The 20,560-nt window shown below is 40.8% G+C and overlaps 3 protein-coding genes across 5 annotated transcripts; 1 reads left to right on the forward strand and 2 right to left on the reverse strand.

Moving 5' to 3' along the window:
- The first annotated feature begins 199 nt into the window (after positions 1 to 199).
- Positions 200 to 8,046, forward strand: LOC106580340 (eukaryotic translation initiation factor 4E-binding protein 2). The gene is made up of 3 exons (XM_014161250.3): positions 200 to 561; positions 6,304 to 6,495; positions 7,515 to 8,046. Exons 1-3 carry the CDS (start codon positions 426 to 428, stop codon positions 7,544 to 7,546), a joined length of 360 nt encoding a protein of 119 aa, XP_014016725.1. The 5' UTR covers positions 200 to 425; the 3' UTR covers positions 7,547 to 8,046.
- A 3,962-nt stretch (positions 8,047 to 12,008) lies between these two features.
- Positions 12,009 to 14,230, reverse strand: LOC106580334 (nodal homolog). Its single transcript, XM_014161242.3, has 2 exons — positions 12,791 to 14,230; positions 12,009 to 12,683 (listed from the first exon to the last, which is right to left on the reverse strand). The coding sequence occupies exons 1-2, from the start codon at positions 13,565 to 13,567 to the stop codon at positions 12,531 to 12,533; spliced, it is 930 nt and encodes a 309-aa protein (XP_014016717.3). The 5' UTR covers positions 13,568 to 14,230; the 3' UTR covers positions 12,009 to 12,530.
- A 74-nt stretch (positions 14,231 to 14,304) lies between these two features.
- dguok (deoxyguanosine kinase) lies at positions 14,305 to 20,513 on the reverse strand. 3 transcript variants are annotated; one of them, XR_006760895.2, is made up of 8 exons: positions 19,970 to 20,513; positions 18,504 to 18,613; positions 18,107 to 18,282; positions 17,845 to 17,992; positions 17,570 to 17,685; positions 17,238 to 17,337; positions 16,589 to 16,680; positions 14,305 to 14,389 (listed from the first exon to the last, which is right to left on the reverse strand). XR_006760895.2 is itself a non-coding variant. In XM_014161244.3 (7 exons), exons 1-7 carry the CDS (start codon positions 20,226 to 20,228, stop codon positions 16,654 to 16,656), a joined length of 936 nt encoding a protein of 311 aa, XP_014016719.1. In that variant the 5' UTR covers positions 20,229 to 20,513; the 3' UTR covers positions 15,576 to 16,653. The 3 variants fall into 3 exon arrangements, 1 of the variants encoding a protein (XP_014016719.1); XR_001322866.3 differs by lacking the exon at positions 14,305 to 14,389 and adding an exon at positions 15,576 to 16,016; XM_014161244.3 differs by lacking the exon at positions 14,305 to 14,389 and having other exon boundaries at positions 15,576 to 16,680.
- Positions 20,514 to 20,560: the final 47 nt, after the last annotated feature.

Here is a 20,560-nt window from a genome sequence, read left to right on the forward strand (position 1 = left end):
TGTTTCTAGCATTTTCAAGAACACAGACACACTGATTAACAGTATCATATTATTACACTGAATTGATTGATGCCTAAATCAGTTTGGCTCACTCTCTTTTTTCCAATTTGGACATTTGTCGATATACTGTATCTAAGAAGCAACACCATCCAACAGTGGGGGGCGATATAATATCAATGAGTGAGTGCTGAGGGTGAGTTTGGAAGAACGTGTGCTAAAGTCCTTTAATAAAGAACCTCGCCTCTGCTAGGTTTGCGTGTAGGAATGTGTGACTAGTTAACATCATTAGTACTTATTATTTAATGAAAGTAGCTAGTTTGCTATTGAACCAAAGCAAAGAACTGAGAAAACCACCAAAGTGTAATGTCCAGGATCTTTACGTTGATTAATTTGTAGATATTAGAAAACGGCCCTGTGTTTTGAAAATGTCTTCGGGCTGTCAGAAAACCACTACTAGCAAGTCCATTCCGACCAGATGGGTGACTATAAACGACGCGACGCACATGCCCCACGACTACTCCACAACCCCCGGAGGAACTCCGTTCATCATAACTCCTGGAGGTAACAGTAGCTAGCCTTTATAGAACTATATATATTTGTGTTATATGGCATATGTAACTTAACGGGAAATGATTCGATTGCTAGCCTGATTACTATGTGTTCGAACTATGCAGGTGCCCCGAATACAACCTCGATGGGTTGTCAAATCTCTAGACAAATGACAAGGCTAGCAGTCAAATGTCTCTAGCAAAATGTTTGCGGTGCAGTATTGTACACTGACAAACGCTTTAACTTCAGCCTGCAACATCCTCATGTCTTCCCCAGTGACTTTGTTTTGTTTCTGATAGCGTGCCATTGTTTGCATCAGCTTGTTAACTAACTATAATAGCGTTAGTGTAACTTTTCGTACACCACCACGGTCATCATCATGTACGAGCTGGTGTGACTTGATATCAGTAGGAATCTTGCTTCAATCGGCTGTCTCAGCTAATAACTGGAAGTAGTGGTAACTTCTAGACAACTACAACATAGCTATGAGAGATCGTCACTTGGCTTATTTAGCTACACAGATGTTAGCTAACTAGTTAGTTTGGTAGTAGTTACAGCTAATGTCTGTAGGTTACAGCAGGGTTTCCCAAACTCGGTCCCGGGGCCCCGGTTTGGTTTCTGCCCTAGATCTTGCAACACTAGGCAGATGATTCAAGCTTTGATTATTTGAACCCCTGGTTTATAGCATGTTAACAATAGATTGAGTGTTTTTTTTAAACCTTTATTTAACTAGGCAAGTCAGTTAAGAACAAATTCTTATTTTCAATGATGGCCTAGGAACAGTGGGGGCAGAACGACAGATTTTTACCTTGTCAGCTCAGGGATTTGATCTTGCAACCTTTCGGTCACTAGTCAAACACTCTAACCACTAGGCTACCTGCCGTCCCAGCAAATGACCAATGTGATTATGCAATGGAAATCACACGTTTTCCCTATTTTAATTAAGTTAAATGAAAACGGACAGGGCAGGGATATGGGTATGATTACCTATAATGATTACCTATAATTAGACCTAATTGACAACATGGACTTATCAGCTTTGTCCTAGATCAGAGTTTAGGTGTGCACTATATAGGTTCAATTCATATTCTGTTTTATGACAGGCGTCTGCAACATTGCATGCGTTCAAGGATTTGAGACTTTTATTAGGATCCCCATTAGCTGTTGCAAAAGCCACAGCAATTCTTTCTTTGGTCCACATATAACATAACAATAATAGACAAGAACAGAGATGCATATGTTTAAAAACAGATAATGTGCTGACCGAACACTACATACATAACTTATACATACCAGTTAACATTTACATACAAGTGTAATGAAGTCAGATAGGTGTTACTTTATTTGTTTTTTAAAACCATGTTTGGTGTTCACTTGGGCTGTCTGAGATGGAAGTTCCATGCAATCATGGCTCTAAAAAGTACTTTACCTGAAGTTGTTCTGGACCTGGGGTCTGTGAAAAGACCCCTAGTGGAGTAAGTTCATTTTTGGGAGAATTTTCAACATATTAATGTTTCTTATAAAAACAAGAAGCGATGCAGTCAGTCTCTCCTCAACTTATAGCCAAGAGAGGCTGGCATGCATAGTATTGCTATTAGCCCTCTGATTACAGTGACGAGCAAGACTGGATGCTCTGTTCTGGACCAGCTGCAGCTTTCTTAGGTCGTTCTTTGCAGCACCTGACCATATGACTGGGCAATAATAAAGATAAGATAGAACTAGAGCCTGCATCTCTTTATCACAGACAGACCTCTCTCCATCTTTACAACCATTGAGTTGTAATTGAACCATTATGCTTTGACCAAGACAGTTTACAGTCTAAGGTAACACCAAGCAGTTTAGTCTACTCATCTTTCACAACGGCCACATTATTCATTATCACATTCGAACTTAAGGAATGCTTTGCACCAAATACAATGGTTGTTGTTTGGGAGATGTTTAGGACTAGTCACCCATTCTAAAACTGAACAACTCATTGTTTAGGGTTGCAATTATTTCATTATCTGTGTTTGCTGGTGTGTATAATGTTGAATCATTTGCAGACATGGACACAGGCTTTACTTAAGGCTAGGTATGTCGATAATAAAAACACAAAACAGTAGATGCCCAAGAGAGCTGTGACACATCAACTTTTGTTTCCACCTAGGCAAGTCGGGCAAGAACAAATTCTTATTTACAATGACAACCCACTGTTCCCAGGAGGCTAACTGCTTTGTTCAAGGGCAGAACGACTGATTTTTCCCTTGTCAGCTTGGGATTCGATCCAGCAACCTTTCGGTTACTGGCCCAACGCTCTAACCACTAGGCTTGCCTGCCGCCCCACTTGTTGTATTGATAGGATGCATTATATGCACATGCATGTGTGGTTACATCTGTGCAACAACTGCCAGGAGTCCTTTCATATCGTGTGAAGCAGGTATAGCAAGCAGGTAGAGACTAGAGTGGATTGCAAAGTAAAAGTATCTGACATTTTAAGTAGTCCCAGAGAACATATTTGTTGCATGATTGCATGCCATTGTGAATTGAATTATGAATATGTAGGCTAGGACACTGTTGCCTGTCATGTTTTTTTTTAAAGCATTTCCTCACGGAAAAGTCTAAACAGAATCCTTGTGACAACTCTGATGGAACCCTATTGAAATTGACATTTTCAAACGGCTATGGTTTAGGGTAGGGACGTTCCAAGGATCCAGGAAAGCACTAAATGTTTCCACACAAGGCCTTTCACTTCCTCCCTCTTCACTTGGTCACAGCTGAAGTGTTGGTGGCGGTGTTCAACAGTGATTCAGAGATTAACGCACTAGCAGGACCTGCCAGATCATGTTGCAGTTTCTTTCAGCAGCAGCCATTTTGCACGAACCCTCTGTCACAAGATGCTATTAACAAATGAGACCCTTATAGTTTCCTAGAACTTTCAAAGCATTTAGCATTTTAAATGCATTGAATGATATGTAAAATATGCAATAACAAGCAAGATATGATGGATAAAAATGTTCCTACTAATTTCCTGAATTATAGTGACATTTGTTTCTTGACATGTGACGTCATGGTGAGCTGGTTAACTCCCAGTGAGTGTCCCAAATGGCACCCTATTCCCTATAGTGATGAGGGAAAAAATAAATACAGTTACATATTGGGATATTATTTTTGACAATGTATCGTTTTGACAATACTGCAATATTATTTTTTGCACCAAAACCACAGTATTTTTTTCCTTCAAAGCTTGTTATCCAAATAGGGAGCCAATTTGTTTTCAGCACTTTTATTTCCATGACTGATGAACACTTGTTTTCTCATGGCTGTCTCTTGTCCCTCTGCAGCAGACAGAGCAATTTGTTTGGAACATCGAATCGCAATAAAATCACAGTATCACATTACATATAGAATTGTGAGAATCGCATATATAAAATGATGAATTTGTTTGACTTTTATTTAGACGGATCACCATTGAGACCAGGGTCTCATTCTCAAGGGAGCCTTGTGAACATGAACGCACAATTCAATACAACAAGATGAATCAAAACAAACACAACTATCACATATTATCTCCCTCAAAATGGCTCTAAACTGTCCAATGGAGACCAGCGAGTCAAATCCCCAGCTCAGTGGAGACCCATGGGTCCTCCAGAACCAGACAGTCCAGAGAGCAGGTCTGAAAGTTGCTGGATCTCCAATTAATACGTGAGCCGAGGTAGTGGGGGATTCTGAAGAATCGTTTTTAAATACAAAAAGTAGGCAATGCTGAGCCCTTCTGGTAGTCAGACTCCCAGCCAACAGAACTATAAAAAATGCAGTAATGTGTATGAAAATTGTCTCCAGTGATAAATCACAGTGCCGAGTGATAGACTGAGTCTAAAGGTTTTAAAACAGAGGCTGCCGCATGTATGTAGACAATATCACCATAATCAAGTAAACAATCTTCCTCCTACTTTCCAAAGTGAGGCAGGATTTATTACTAGAAAAGAAACCAATCTTATTTCTCTGCTTTTTTTGACTGTTTTTCAATGTGTGTTTTAAGAGCGCTTATTGTCAATCAAAATACCCAAGTATTTTGATTGGGGAACTTGCTCAATTTAGGCTCCCTTCAATGTGCAAATATGCAGGTCCTCGCGGTCAATATTACGAGACCGAGAGAACAAAAAATATTTGGTTTTATTAGCATTTAGCACTAGTTTAAGATCAGTAAGCAATTTTTGAATTGAGTCAACAAAGTTGAAGATCATGAATGGCCTGCTGTACTGAGGGCACAGGAGTAAATAACTGTATGATCAGTGTAGAGATGAATGTTACAGGTTTTAACAGACAAATATTATTTATATAAATAGCGAAGAGAACAGGGCCCAAAATCGACCCATGCGGCACACCTTTCGGAATATTGAAGAAAGTACATTTGATACCGTTAGATAGGCAACTTGCAATTGGTTCAAGAACTATTTCAGACCTTTGAACAAGTAAGAAATGGTCAACTGTGTCAAACGCCTTTGACAAGTCAATAAATAAGGCAGCGCAATGACTTTTTTATGATCTAAACAACATAGCACATCATCTCAGACAATTGTAGCCACTGAAACAGTGCTATGTCCAAGTCTAAAACCAGATGGGTGCTCATTAAGAACAGAATGAGAAGTTAAAACCGTTCTAGGCAGAGAGTTGGCCAGGGACTTTGTCAAGGCAAGATGGCTTGGAAATTGGACGGTAGTTATCCAATTCAGAAGGATCTACGCCTTTGTGTAGGGGGAAGACTTGTGCTGTTTTCCAGATCTTACGGATAACCCCAGAAACAATTGTCAAGTTAAAACTATAGGTTAATGATTCTGCAATAAGTGGGGCAGAAAGCTGCAGCAAAAGGGGATCAAGTGTGTGAGCCCCAGTGGATTCTTTTACATCGCTCTTCAATAAGGCACTTAGTACATCATGGACATCAAATGGTTGAAATAAATTAGGAATCGGCACCTAAGTATTGTAATATCGTATCCTGAGGTCCCTTGCAATTCCCACCCCTAATTCCCTATAAAGTGCACAACTTTTGACCAGGGCCCATATATAGGGAATAGGATGCCATTTGGGACGCACAGAGCTCAGTTTCCTGCTCTAATATTAGTCCAAGGTTAACAGGAGGGGTAATGCACGGAGGGCTCCCACGGGTTACTCCTCTGCCTTTTTGCTGAGGTTTGTCCTTTTAGGCCACTCATCAGTAATGTGGGAAATTCTGGCACAGAACGCAGCTGGCCGATTATATGTAGGCTAGCTTGCCTTGAACCACCCTTTGGTGAGCAGATATCAGTGACTGACTACCCTGTGGACAGAACAGCACAGAGGACAGTACAAACAGAACCATTTTGCACCATATATATTTTAAGGATTCATGCAATCCCTGCAATTTGATCCATTTGTTGATGCCATTAGTTTTAGTTTTTTTGAGCCACAAACATGCATATCAAATCATTGGGGCAGTATGTTGATTTATGCACTTGGAGATTATTTTGTCATTAAAAGTACATAAATGTATTATATTTATTATTATCATTATTTATGTAGGGCTTTCACTTCACACGTTCTCAGTGTTCTAAAATATCCAAACACCTGTTGTGAAAAGTATGAAAGAGTGTGTGAGGTTTCACTGCAGGGGGTGTTCAACCAAATAGGACTGTGGAACAGGATGAGTGCTATGGAGGGATTGTGCTCCTGTTTGATCTGTAACATTTGCATCACTATTTATTGAACATTTCTACCCCTATCCTCCTTTCACCTAAGGTACAAGAATTATCTACGACCGGCAGTTCCTGCTGGAGTGCCGCACTTCCCCGCTGGCCAGGACTCCCCCGTACTCTCTCCCTGACATTCCAGGGGTCACCAGCCCACCCTCAAAACACATCATCAATGTAAAGGCCCATAACGGAGAACCACTGAACAACAATATCGCGGCACCTGCTGACAAGAGCACTGGTAAGAACGTGATCCAGTCAGGCAGGAAAACGATTTACTCGTATTTCAGATATTACTGTGCCAACAAAACAAAAAAACATCCCCGAAAACAGTCATAGGAAATCAATTTGTTTTATGGAAAATATGTTATTTAATGAGACAAAATGTTCAGATTTACTGGAAGCTCAATGTTTGGATAATTTTCAGGTTTCAATATTTGCCCTTATGTACCGTAAATTTCGGACTATAAGCCGCAACTTTTTTCCCAGGCTTTGAACCTCGCCGCTTAAACAATGACTCGGCTAATATATGGATTTTACCCACTTTCAAAAAAAAAATCTACAAAAAAACACATTCTGTGACGTGCTCAGTTTTTTGGCGGCATGAAGCTTTCATTAGACCCATGAAATTGCCGAACGGGTTAAGGTCAAACAACCTTTTTGTTTACTGTTTAGATTAAATCGAGTGCTCTCAAACTTGCCATCATTCTGATTTACGGTAGTAATTTTGTCACCCTCATCATGGCAAAGACACGGAGAAATGCATATGATGCAGCTTTCAAGTTGAAGGCGATTGATCTGGCTGTTGGAAAAGGAAATAGAGCTGCTGCACGGGAGCTTGGTCTTAATGAGTCGATGATTAGACGTTGGAAACAGCAGTGTGAGGAATTGACTGAGTGCAAAAAGACAACTAAAGCTTACTGCTAATTTTTTATTTTTTTGTTACAAGCCGTGTTTCGTTAAAGCCTATTTATTTTTGTTACAAGCCGTGTTTCGTTAAAGCCTATTTATTTTTGTTACAAGCCGTGTTTCATTAAATCCTGTGTAAAGTTCATTTGTTTCAATGTACCGGTAGGCACCTGCGGCTTAGACATGTGCGGCTTATTTATGTTCAAAATAATATTATTTTTTTTTAAATCAGTGGGTGCGGCTTATATTCAGGTGCGCTTAATAGTCCGGAAATTACGGTAAGTATTGTCTGTCAGACTCTTCAAATGGGGTCAGTAGGAAATAAATGAACACGTGTTTTTGTTTGTGAAGGGGATGATGCACAGTTTGAAATGGACATCTAACTGGTGGTGGAATGAGCATTCTAGAGGGATGTGAAACAACTTCACTTACTACCATGATGCTAAAGAAGAGGCCCAGCCAATCCCCTGTCCAGACTCGCTACAATATTGTCACCATGTGTTTACAGACGTGTCCATTAGTTGCTGTGTTAACTTTCAATATCAGTGGTGTTGTTACTGTGAAAACTGCTTAAAGGTAGTCTGTTGCCTTTCTCTTGTGAACCCAGCAGCAACACTGAAAAAGACTGCCCCAGAGGAGTGGTGTGGAGGTAAAGATTCAATACAACTGTTTTCATTCCTTAAAATTATTTTGACACTCAAATCACCCTAATCATGGGCTACCCATCCTTCACCTCTCTTCAAATACTGCCTTCAAAAAACTTTACATTTTTACAGATAGTCATACAAAGGAATGTTTTTGTCACCTTTGTTTAAGTTTTGAGACAAAATAAATACATTTTCACATACTATGTAAGAAGAAGAAATAAAGCAAAGAAAACATATATTTGATAGTAGACTTGTTTCCTATAAAGTAACCAGTGTGAATAGAATTGGTATGTGTATTCCAGAATCACAGGATAGCTTCTTTCAAACCCTCGGGCACTCTCGGTAATCTGGCAAGTGTCATTAGTCTCATGGTAAATGGGTTGCTGACTGCAATACATGCTCCCCATGGTATCTGACAGAAAAAATGAATGACCCACAAATGGTTATTCCACTGGTAATATAATGTAACAGTAAAATAAAAGACGATATCGTTACTATGAGTTCTAAATTACAATTCCAGCTTTTCCTGAAACATTTCATTTTAAATGTACATGAAGCCATTAGATGATTTTTGAACTTGATGTCACTGTTCACATCCATCAGAAGCCATCGGCACCGCGGCTACACATCCACTGGCACACTTCCATTCTTCTGTGACGCAAAGCGGTAAATGTCCTGTGTTTGTAGTGTTGCAGGAGTTACATTTGTGGAATTCTTCAGGAAGTTCCCTCCTGCAACTAATAACATTCCAGAACCAACAGCCTGGAAAGCAGTAATCAATACACACCACAATGTCCTTCCTCTCATCCAAAAGCCACACTGTCTGTATGCACGTGATAAGCAGTAGGCCTATATGGCTGATTTTTAGACGGGCAGTGCATTTCTGATCTTTTTTTCACTAATTGGTCTTTTGACCAATCAAATCAGCTCTGAAACAGGTCTAATGTGAAAAGATCTGATGTGATTGGTCAAAAGACCAATTTAGTGGAAAAAAAATCTGAATGGGCTGCCTGTCTAAACGCAGCCTATGATTCATATTGGCTGTAAATGGGAGATCTTGAACAACAAGACCTATGATTATTTACAGTAGGTTCCAGTCTTTTTTTTTAAACATCCATTATATGCTTTAGAGGTGATACGTTCATGACTTTGTTATTTAGAGAATTCAGTTAAATGGGTGCTTACATATTCTGATAAATCCCAATATAAATTGGGACATTTAGCCTTTAAGCAACTGTGATATTACCTGGCTGTGAAACTCTGTCAAACTAGTTATTTAGCAGTAAGTCGGGTATCGGGTTCAGTCAGAACAAAGAAACAATGACACACCAGAGGGCCCTGCAGACATTTCCCAAATTGTAATCTAGCACTTCATTCTGCCTAGCCACTAGGAGTGTCAACCAGATGCCCTACTTGCCAAGCAGGAACCAAGGTCTGCTCCTCTGTCAGAATTCAATAATGCACAACATCCTATGCACTGTCAATCAATCTTTTTTTCTCTCTGTGGGAATCTGTACCAATAAAAGTAAGGGTGCTATACATTGGGAAACAACATTTAGGATACATAAAGTGTTGAATCAATATTAGCCCACTAGACTGTCTGAACAATGGACTGACCACCAGGGTTCTGTGTGTGTGGTGGGGAACAGAAGGGGGTTGTTCATGAGGGTTCAGTGTGTGTGAAAATTGACACGTGCTAGAGAAGCTGTGACACCTGGCTCCTTGTCACTATCCTGAAACTGCAGCACTAACGGGAAACCCACTGGGCCAGTTCGCCATGCCATGCCGTGGTGTCTGAACAAACACTCAAGGGTCCAACCCCAGGCCCCATAAAGACCACTGCCATAGGAGGACCCAATGACCATGACAGACTTTTGTCACCCCAACAGATCAGCCTGTTTAAATTGCTTAACTATTGATCAGCATGGATTGTCATGGAGGCAACAGTGGTTATTAATCTGGGCTGAACACTGAGCTTTAGTTATTAGTTAATACGGCTTTGATGATAGCTTGGAATTCAGATTTGACCTCTTGACTGTCTGTGATCACACTTTTTTTGGCTGTACTTGCATAAATTACATTAACAGCTTCGTTTTGGAACGCAACCTGCCTCTTAGTTGGTGCACGGGTTAAAAATGTGTCTGAGGGCAGTGTCTTTCCTTTTGCTAAGAGAGAGACTTAGGATAGGTGTAATTTCAGGGCAGGGGAGTGTGAAGATGTGGAACGACACTTTACCACTCCTCCTGGCCGTGCACACAGTAGCTTCACTAACGCCACTCTGCTCTTGTTAGGGGGTCTATATCCCCCCATTCCTGTCACTCTTGCTTCCTGGCATCCCCCAAAATAAACAACTGCTTTTTTCTTTCCACCATTCCCCACCCCTGTCTTGACCCATTCCTAGTCATTGCTCTGTTCATTTCCTCCCTATACCTGTTGCTTTGAACACAATCAACTAGGAAATTGCTCAGCTGGGCCTTTTTACAAGGGGCACTGATGACTCCCCATAATCTGTGCAGTAATACTATAAAAATATGTGGATTTGAGGTGAGGATGGTAAAGCAGTTCACAAGTAACTGGTCTTAAAGCCATAAACACGCTTGTCTTTATCAGTTCATGAAGGTTTAAGAACATATTAGGCGTGGTGGGGGCCATCCTATTCTCAAGTACACTGTAAAAAAAACAGTGTTGTATCTACAATTAATATTAGATGTAATGTCCTATGTTTTTGAGTTAAAAAAAAAAGTTGTTTGAAATTTACAAAGTAAATCCACAGAATTAATATCCATAAAAATGTTGGATTTACTGATATGATTCAATATGAATTGATGTAACACAAATATTTAGTAAACCCAAAATAGAATTTCAAACATTTGAATGTTTTAACATTGTTTAGGTTTACCCCTTATTTTTCTTAGCACAAAACTACCTCGAGATTTCCGTTCGTTTATATAGGTTACCTTCAGATGAGTACTAGTGATACTTGTGGGGGTCATGGAGCAAAATGAAGAACATCTTGTTCGTGAGAGGCTCCGCTACTGTTCAAAAAGTTTGTCGGCAAAACCGTTCAGACGTTTTCGTTACAAGACCGATTTTTGGGATGTCTCATGGCTGACAGACACTGCTGTAGCTCGGCCACCTTCCACCGCAGATACGGAAGGCCGACAGGGGGATGTGGAGGGTTGATTTGAGATTTGTTTTACCTTTATTTAACTAGGAAAGTCAGTTAAGAACAAATTCTTATTTTCAATGACAGCCTACACCAGCCAAACATGGACGACGCTTGGCCAATTGTGCGCCGCCCTATGGGACTCCTAATCACGGCCGGATGTGATACAGCCTAGAACCGATGCCTTAGACCGCTGCAGCCCATGCAAAAAATCTAAAGCTTAAACTGACGGATTTTGATGGGGATGTTTTTGTTAGTGACGCATGGATGCATCAATAGCGTATTAATCATGCTCCACAACAAGCTGCTTAAAGCTGCAATATCTCACTTTTTGATAAACCCGACCAAATTCACATAGAAATCTGAGTTATCGATCTGTCATTCGCATTGAAAGCAAGGATGAGAAGCAGTAGATCCATTCTGTGTGTACTATTTCTATGCCTCCTGTTCTTAAGTTTCATTTTTGTCTAACTTTCGGGTTTTGTACACCGACTTCAAACAGCTGAAAATACATTATTTTTGGTTATTGAAAATATATTCAGTGGTTTAGATGGTACAATGATTCTCTACACCCCGAATGCTTCTTTATCACAAAATTTGGCAAACTATTAGATTTTTAGCAACCAGAAAATGGCAGAGCGATTTCTGCATATTGCACCTTTTAACACTAATATAGAAATGTACATTTGATTCAAGTTGTATGCATGTTTAAAGAAAAAAGTAAAATAAATCAGTCAAAACATTTTTAATTACCCACAATCCTCGAAAAACGGAGCCAAGTGGCAAGTTGTTGCAAGAACTTAACATGATTAAATGGAGCTAAATATTACAATTTTGTCAATTAATTTCATGTTCCCAAACGGTATTAAGTGATTTAACAAATCATTGAAAGGACTTGCATTCATTTTTATTAAATATAAGTGGTTATTTTTTTGGTCAATTTAAATTCACCCCAGAATATGGCCAATACAATGCTGAAATGTCCTAGATTTCTCACTTAAGTGGATTAAATCAATAAATGTCACACTTCGATGAACAGAATAAAATGCTTTAATATATATATTTATATATATATATTTTTTTTCAATATACAAAAATATCTTTAATAAATGGGTGACTAAAAAAGTAGTCATAACAAGTAAGATACCATTTTTGCAGAATATTCCTTTATAAACTTCTTAAATACCAAAACCCTGCCGATATAAATGCATACAGCCTAAGTGTGACCCAAAAGGTGAAGTCTACTTGAAATATTCAAATAAATAACAGTACACCTTTATCATAAAGTAAATACATTGGCTCAATCTAAGGACACATCTAAGATAAAATGTTGTTTCAGATGAGAACACCTGAGATGATGACTGCATAAGATATAGTAAGTATCAAAGAAATTGATTTTCCATGTTACAAACAGCCTGAAGTATAAATTGAATCAGATGGACACCTTCAATAAGAGTCATTTCATTTTACATGACGCACAACATGCCATTCTAAGTGAAGCGTTTTAAATAAGTGGTATTTTTGGTTGCCGGGTGAGGTGACATGGCTGGGGTATCAGTGACAGCCACACTCCTCCACGATCATGTCCTCATGATGCCGTAACATCACGTCTTCATCACCATAGTACAGCATGGACAGCGGGCTGAGGCGCGTAGGCACGCAGGAGGGACACCCCACACGATCCGGATGGTACAGTCTCAACAGGCTCTGTAAAATAAAATAAGCATATTTTACGGAAAGCTGCACTGAGCATAATGCATAGGAATTTAAATCAAATGGAAACGTTTATGTATGTTTTTGTTTTCATGTCTTACCTTCATGTATGCGTGGTTGGTGGGACTGAATGATTCATCCACCGGAATAGGGCACGCGCCCTCGCAACGGAACGCGTTGTAGCGCTTTGGATACACAATCCACTCGTTCCAGCCGATCTGGTCGAAATCTACCCACATGTCCACCTTCCGACATAGTGGGCGTTGGACGGCTTCAGCCAGTGACCCAGTAGCATTCGCTGCAATTCCGCCGGCCATCCGCACTCTCTCCATTCGGTTTCTCTTGTGGCGTCGCCCTTGAGCTTCACCGCTGACTTGGTCCAAAATTGCGTATTTGGAGTGCTCCACAGTACGGATGAGAGTGGGTGCGCTCTCGCCATCCCGAGGCAGGTTGTGCTTGGAGAAGACAACCATCATAACCCGTTCCGCTGTCGGATGGTGAACCTTCTTTCGCCTGTGTGTAAGATGCTTAATGTAGGGCATGTCGATCTCTCCATCTACCCCACTCCCGTGCTCTTCCTCCATCACATCTCCAACTCTTGCTTCTTGACTCTCCGTCACTGCGTCTCCCTGGTGCAACCAATATTTGAGCAGAGCTGTTACATTGAAAACGTTCAATGGAGACTTGGTGTCACTGGGCGATGCGCCAAAGCTGCCCAAGAGAAGGCGCTCGCGTTGGAACATTTCAGTGTCAGACTCGCAGTCCTGCTTTCGCGAGTGATAAATGTCCAATGTGACGCGCTTGGAGGCGGAGAAAGCTGGTAGTCTGACCCGAAGCTCTGACAGCTGGACATCGTCAGTCACAGAGATGGAGGACATGTCGAAAGTAACGGTCCATTTCTCACCCACTTGATGGCAACCTGGAAGAAACGAACAAAGTCAGCAAACCAGCTGAATACAGTCAGTGTACCATCAACAAAACGTACGTACCCGTCACCACAAACTAGCCAAACCACTAGGCCTAGCCTACTAGACAAATGTCAAAGCTTTGGAGGGAGTGGGAGGAGAGGGCAGCAGAGGGTGAGAGCAGGATGTGTATTGAACCCCCTTTAGTATAGCCGTCTGAGGGGCTAATACACACACCCGCTCACATAAAAAAGCCTTTAAAGTCGAATAAGCATTGTGACCCTTCTGGGTTGTAAAGAGGGGAGATCTGATAAACGCAGATAACACACCCTGCAACCAAAGCGGCTGGCAGTGATGGAAAGGACATGTCTGGAGAGATCTAACCTGGCTCGGACGCTTGCTTGAACTACAGGTCAAAACACATTATCGTAAACTACAATACACACGTCAAACTAAGTATTATTGGTCCAAAAAGTGACAAGTTCAAGACGTGTAAAACTGAATGGCCAGTTCAAAAATGTCGTAAAATAATGTTTGAAACGCTAATTCAAAATGCCAAACCAACGAAACAAAATAAGAATAACCTGAAAGTGTTTCCAATAGAGCGTAACACGTTTTAATATGCCTAACACAAACTTAAAGCAATACCCACCTTTTGCTATCAGACTGACGACAGAGTCAGAATGCCGCAGTAAGTGGCTGTCATCGGCCTCGCTGACGGTGTTGACAGCCGTGGACTGTGAGGAGTCTGCAGCCTTAAAGGAGTGGTACAGCTGCATCATGTAGAGAGGGTACCTGTTGGGATGGTACGACTTTAGATTTCCTAAACTGGACTCGGGTACGCTCTTGTGTTGCCGGGAATGGTGCGACAGTTTCTGCGAACTGTCAAGCCTGAAAAAGCAGATGAGGAGCGCGCAAAGGACGAGCCATGCCAAGCCTTCCATTTTTGACAGAAGCGGTGTATCCACTGTAGCGTTAAGTCCCGTTGAAAAGTAAAGAGAAGATGGCATCAACTAGTCAGCCTCCTAGTTTGTCTTGGTTTGAAATGATGCTGTGAGCAGACAGAAGTCCAGACAGGGAATTTATAGTGGACAGCTGCCCTTTGATGACTCCAGCCATCTTAACAACTCTCTGATCGATCCCCAGTGCACATCAGAGGGAAGACAGCATTTAGCCAAGGTCATTGTCTTTCGAAACTATCCAGACATTTCCATTCATTAGGTCGTAGGACTATACTAGTTGATGTATGATCCTAGCTGTTAGAACCCCTTTTGATTTCACACTTTAAAATACAGTAATATTAGTTCAAACATTTCAAACTATTTTCATTCGGTCAGACAAGCCATGTAGATTTTGAGATCAGATTAAGATTCCACTAATAGACACATCGTTTTTATTAACCAATTATGTATACCATTGCTTGTTTCTAAATAGTCATTACTATTGAATAGTTCACTAAAGTTCCCTGCATCATCCTGGCCGCCTTTGTCTTTTTTTTTAAACATTAAACAAAAGTAAGTTGAAAATGTTAATGAAAAACTCGCATGACCAAAGATTCTTGACAGTAGTAAAATAATTATCTATCGGTTTTCTGCCTATCAATATTATGAAATCGAAACCCATTGAAGTACTTACATTTGGTAGTAAAAGCCATGCAATTGATGCTTATCAAAGTATCGGATCCATTGATCGTGGGAAAATATTAACTGATTGGAATTTAATACATTTACCTGAAAAACGTATATTTTGAAATTGGCGAAGGCCTACATTTAGTTTTAGTTGTTTGAATTATTAAATCCTCCAAGATTAGTTCTCGAAACCGATGTCCACGTTTCTAAAGCAATATTTAGCATGTTGTTGAATTGGTCAACTGAATCTGAACCAATTTATACTGCGTTAAAATAAAGACATTGGTAAATAAAGCTTATACTCGATAATAACAAAATCTAAAAAAGGTATACAAAATAATTAAATAAACCACTACAACTTTAATTCAATTTATTAATTTACCTTTATCAGATTTGGCTACAAAATGGATCCACAATGTGTATAGAATATTTCTTGATGCAGTATTCTGAATTACATGTCAAAGCAGCTAAAATAGGATGCAACTCTGACAAGTAAATACAGGAATAAGTAAATAACTAAATACCCAAAGTAACATTGAAGTTGAAACCAATATAGAGGAGAAACAACATTAACAGACTACTTGACCAGTGTAAGGGGAAAATCCTGTATACAGTAGCAGAGACAATGTGATGAAGAATTACTTTAATTCTTAATGCTAAACCTTTATGCACATGCGCTGTACGAGCCTTAAACCTGTAAATTTCCACTGTCTGTTTTGAAGGTATTTTTCCACTCTGCCTCCTGAGAGTGACCACAGTCCATCCCGTTGTTCTCATATCTTTCAAGGGCACAGCTGTGTGGAGATATGAGGTGAATAGAGTCTGGCTTGAACAGAGGAGTAACGGAACTAACATTTACTTGTTTGCACGCCATGAACCAATACACATAGCCACAAGAAGAAAACAAGGTGGCTTCTGATGCCCTGATCTGCCAGGGAGGGGTAGAACCATTTTTAGACCCACTCTAAGAGCCCAACAATACAGGAACTGCTGAGGTCTTAATGTTGACCAGCTCCATTATTGCAATAATTTAATCAATATTAAAGTATGACTGTTTGAAGAAATAAGTCTCTCCTTATTGGTTAGAATTTCCACAACACCAGACTGTGGCCTACTTTTTTTAGTTCCCAGGTAAAAATCCCAAATCTGCTTCTTTATTTATGTTGAATATGGTCCAATATAGATCTGATTCCATATTCACAAACTACATGGTTAAAAGCATACTGAAATCTGTAATTAGCCAACGGAAACCCCACAAATGGAAGTTTGTCATTCCCCAAAATAAGTGAGGATATAGTGAAAGGATGTGGGGGATAAATCACAGAGAACTGTTGCAAGTTTACATTTGTAAATGCCATATACTGACTTAGGTCCAAATGGTTGCAGATATCTTGATCCCATGGAGTTCATAGCCTCACAGCTGACTGTACCTCATAGTCCGCTGAAGAAGTCCTTCACCTAAGTAGAGGGAAATAAGAGACCACCAAGAACCCAATATATCAAACAACCTCATACAACTGCAATAAATACTTCATATCAAACACAAGACATCAGAAATATTCAAATGTTAAAACATCAAATAAAATGTTAATGACATATTAGCACCTTACTAATATTGAAGACAAACTAAAAGGTAAAAATTCAGGTCTTTGAAGCCAAGTTAAAGTTTTCCAACAGCAAGACTAGCATAAAAGTGCCCCCATGTGGTCAAACTGGGTTTTGTCTAGAAGGGATACAGCTTCTATCAATATTGACTTTTCGTAGCAGGTTTAAGAGAATTTCTACAGCAGGTAAGTAGAATTAACATAGCCGGTCAGGAGACTTAGTTTAAGGTTAGGAAAAGGGTTAGGGTTCGAAAACGTACCAAAAATAAATTTTGACATCAAATTTGACAAAAGCCGTATCCCATCTAGATCTGACCGTCAAACTGTGGTACAACCTTCAGACCAAGAGGTAGGTATTTGCATGTGTGTGTAGTTGTGCATGAATGTAGAAAACAATAATTAGTCACATACCTGTGTGATAAATTTGGCCCGCACCTTAGGGTCCTCCTCAAACTCTAGACTGGCATCCAGCACCAATACAGGCACCCAGGTCAACCGCTCAAAGTGCAGCCTAGGGAGAGAGAAAGTCACTGCATGACACAATGACCATTACAACACCCAAGAACCTTCACAATTACACTGACCATTGCTGCAAATTCAACAACGGGAAATGTAATACCTCAAAAGATCTTAGCATCATCACTTCATAAGTTTAAGATAACAATCAAGGGAAAGTCTCACATAATAAAAACTGGGTGGAACAACAGGATATGTTAGTTTGTCTAAACATGTTGTGTACTCACTTAGTGCTCTTGTCTATGAGCCACCTCTCATGCTGGGTGTGTAGTTTCTCCAGGTAGTCTAGCTGCACTCCTTTCTCCTCCATGCGCCCCCGTTGTCCCAGACGCTCCATACACTTCTGACAGGAACACAAACACAATCCAAACCTTACACAATCTACTACAAAACATCAACTGTAACCTCCCAAAACCTTCTGCGGAGTTGTCCTCAACATGTGTACAGATACTCATATTTAGGAAATGCTGTATGGCTTGTGAGTCACCCTTGATAAAAGTACCTGTGGGGGGGCGCGGAGGTAAATTATGCCCTCCAGTTCCACCTGACGGCCAAACTGTTCCACCAGGAAAGAATGCCAGTCCTGGTAGACAGCCCACTCTGTAGAGTTGATGCAGCCCAGCTCAAACATGTTCAGGGCAAATACATACCTGAAGAAATGAAATGTGTATGGGGAGGCAATGGAGACGGGCAGCATGGGCACAGCTGCATAAACAATCAAGAAGCAGCATCAACATAGTATTGCCCTCTCCCCATCCTCTTACCTGTCACTGTACACAGAGCGCTCAAAGACCTGCACAGGGACGCCCTTTGCTCTGAGCAGGCGTGCTGGTGGTGGCTGCAGCTGGGTGCGCATGCGGCTCATGCAGGAGTTGGTCTGAAAGGTGTAGGACCAGCGCTGAGGGTCCTGGTACATCATATCCAACAGGTTACTGACCTTCTGTTGATGAGATGGGCCAGAACAAAGTGACCAAGCAATTAGATAATACATACAAACAATAAACAAGGATTTTCCCCAGCCCGTCTCTCTTATTGATTGTGTAGCTAACAACATTTCATTTAAGAAGACTGAATGTAAACTATCTTTAATAATATGGCATATGAATAAGTGACCATTCATGACCCACATTCATAAGCTGTCAACATTGGTGATTAACTTACTTGTGAAGACCCACTCTCGATGCTCTGCCATTTCCCCACGGGCTCAGGAACCACTTCCCAGTCTTGGCCAGCAAACTGCAGGAGTTGCGCGAAAGTCGACTTTCCTACCGCTGAAGATGGCATAGAACAAGAACAGCATCACCAAACCAGACAAGTCAATACTCTTCTTCGATGGGGTTTAACGGCGGTTGGCATCCAACCTTAATGGTGCATTACCGCCACCAGCTGGAAAAACATTGCAAGAAAGGGGGAAAACAACATCATACAAAATAAAACACCTCAACTAAGAAAACCCATCCCACTTCTTCAATCACAGTCCACTCCAAAATACATCCCTACACAGGCTCAGGGGCCTGTGATGGCAGTACATTCACCGACAGGAATTCTTGCACGGCCTCGGCTGTGGATCAAAGCCCCAAAAAACGTTCAGCAGCATTAACAATGATTCTTAGACTTCTTACCCGCTTGTGGTGTACAGTTTATGACCATTGCAATAAATAATACCAAGACCACCTTTTTAACATGTAGCATTTCACTATCCCTCAGTTGATGAGAACCCTTCACTGGTTGTGGTGGCTCTACTTCCATTGTTTCTTCCATGCCACTTGTTCTTCTCACCGCCTCTAGATAGGAGACATGCTGGACACTCCTTACTCTTGCCACCTCATTCGCCTTCACCCTAACAGGGCACTCCAGGAATTCAGGGGCATGGTCACCTTTACAGTTGCAGCATTTCACTTCATCTGGCATACGATACTCTTCCCTTCTGCACAAATGACCAAATATTTTACATGTATGACACTGAAGGGGCTTGTGCACAAAAGCTCTTCCAGGGTATCTCATGAATCCTAACTTTATATGAGAAGGGAGAGACTTCATCAAAGAACAGTAGTATGGATGAAGTGAATTCATTTTTTCCATCCACCATACAGGTCAGTCGACGTGAACCAACCACTCCATCGATGTCTTAAGTTATATCCTCTGCCTTTTTCTTGCGCCACCCCAGAAATAACTCCCTTGATATGCGCCTGGCTACGAAAATCCATACAGGAAATATTCCACTCCTATATCTTTTTGAGTCTTAAAGCACGCTTCTTCTGCTCCGCAGACACAAAAAAATCTAAATACGACCACTTCCTGTGACTCTCACTGACTCCACACTTTCCAGATTTTTCTTGAGACGTTAAACGGATTTCCCAAGTAACATTGATCCAAAACCCTCACTCTGACAACAAAACAAGTCTAGTGGTTTCCTATTTTACACCACAGCGTTACTTATTTTGTTTCCCCTTTTCTTCGCCACTCATTCTCACTTTCTGTACTATTAGCTTCACCCGACTCATTAACAGTTTCAAACAAAACCTCCGTTTCCGCCATCTTCTCCACGATCAACTTCCTAAAGTCAATACTCTACTCGTCACCTCTTTAGTTTCCTCCAACTGCCTGGAAATCATGCTCACACTTACCAATGTTGCCTTCAATAGAGACCCTCTTAACTCGGTTAATGTCGTCCATTGGCCCGGTGCTTGAATGACAGTGTGGTGAGCGCGACAGGCAGAGGTTGGTCGCCTTTCTCGAGTAGAGAAGCACTGGATTTTCGTCTCGGCGGGTTCTCAAAACATGCCGCTTAACCTTCTGAACCGATCCGATATATCGCAACGAGACTGTGAGGTTTTTACAGTGGGAACTCAGATTCAACACCATGAACCGGTAGATTGAGTACATGACATTAGTGACCAGATGGCTAGCTATCGCTAGGTCAAACAAACTGTTTGGGGCTATACAGTAACGTTAGCTAACTAGTAGCTGTCACAAGAAATCAATGCCAAGTTCGGCCATTAAATGGCATGATTTGAACAGCATTATATTAAAATATAGTTTACAGCGCCGTCAAACAAGTTTAATAAATGCTCTTCTAAAGGCTGCGTTTTATTTATTTTTGGCTTCTCAGACGTCTCAATTTGTCACACGCTTGCTAAAACCGGATGTTTTGGACAGCAGCCCTGCATTTCCGGTTGTCGAGTTAAAAATAAATAATCTTAGCTGGTGCATAGCTA

The sequence above is a fragment of the Salmo salar genome, chromosome 20 (assembly GCF_965601325.2).
Source record: "Salmo salar chromosome 20, fSalSal1, whole genome shotgun sequence".
NCBI classification, from domain to species: Eukaryota; Metazoa; Chordata; class Actinopteri; order Salmoniformes; family Salmonidae; genus Salmo; species Salmo salar.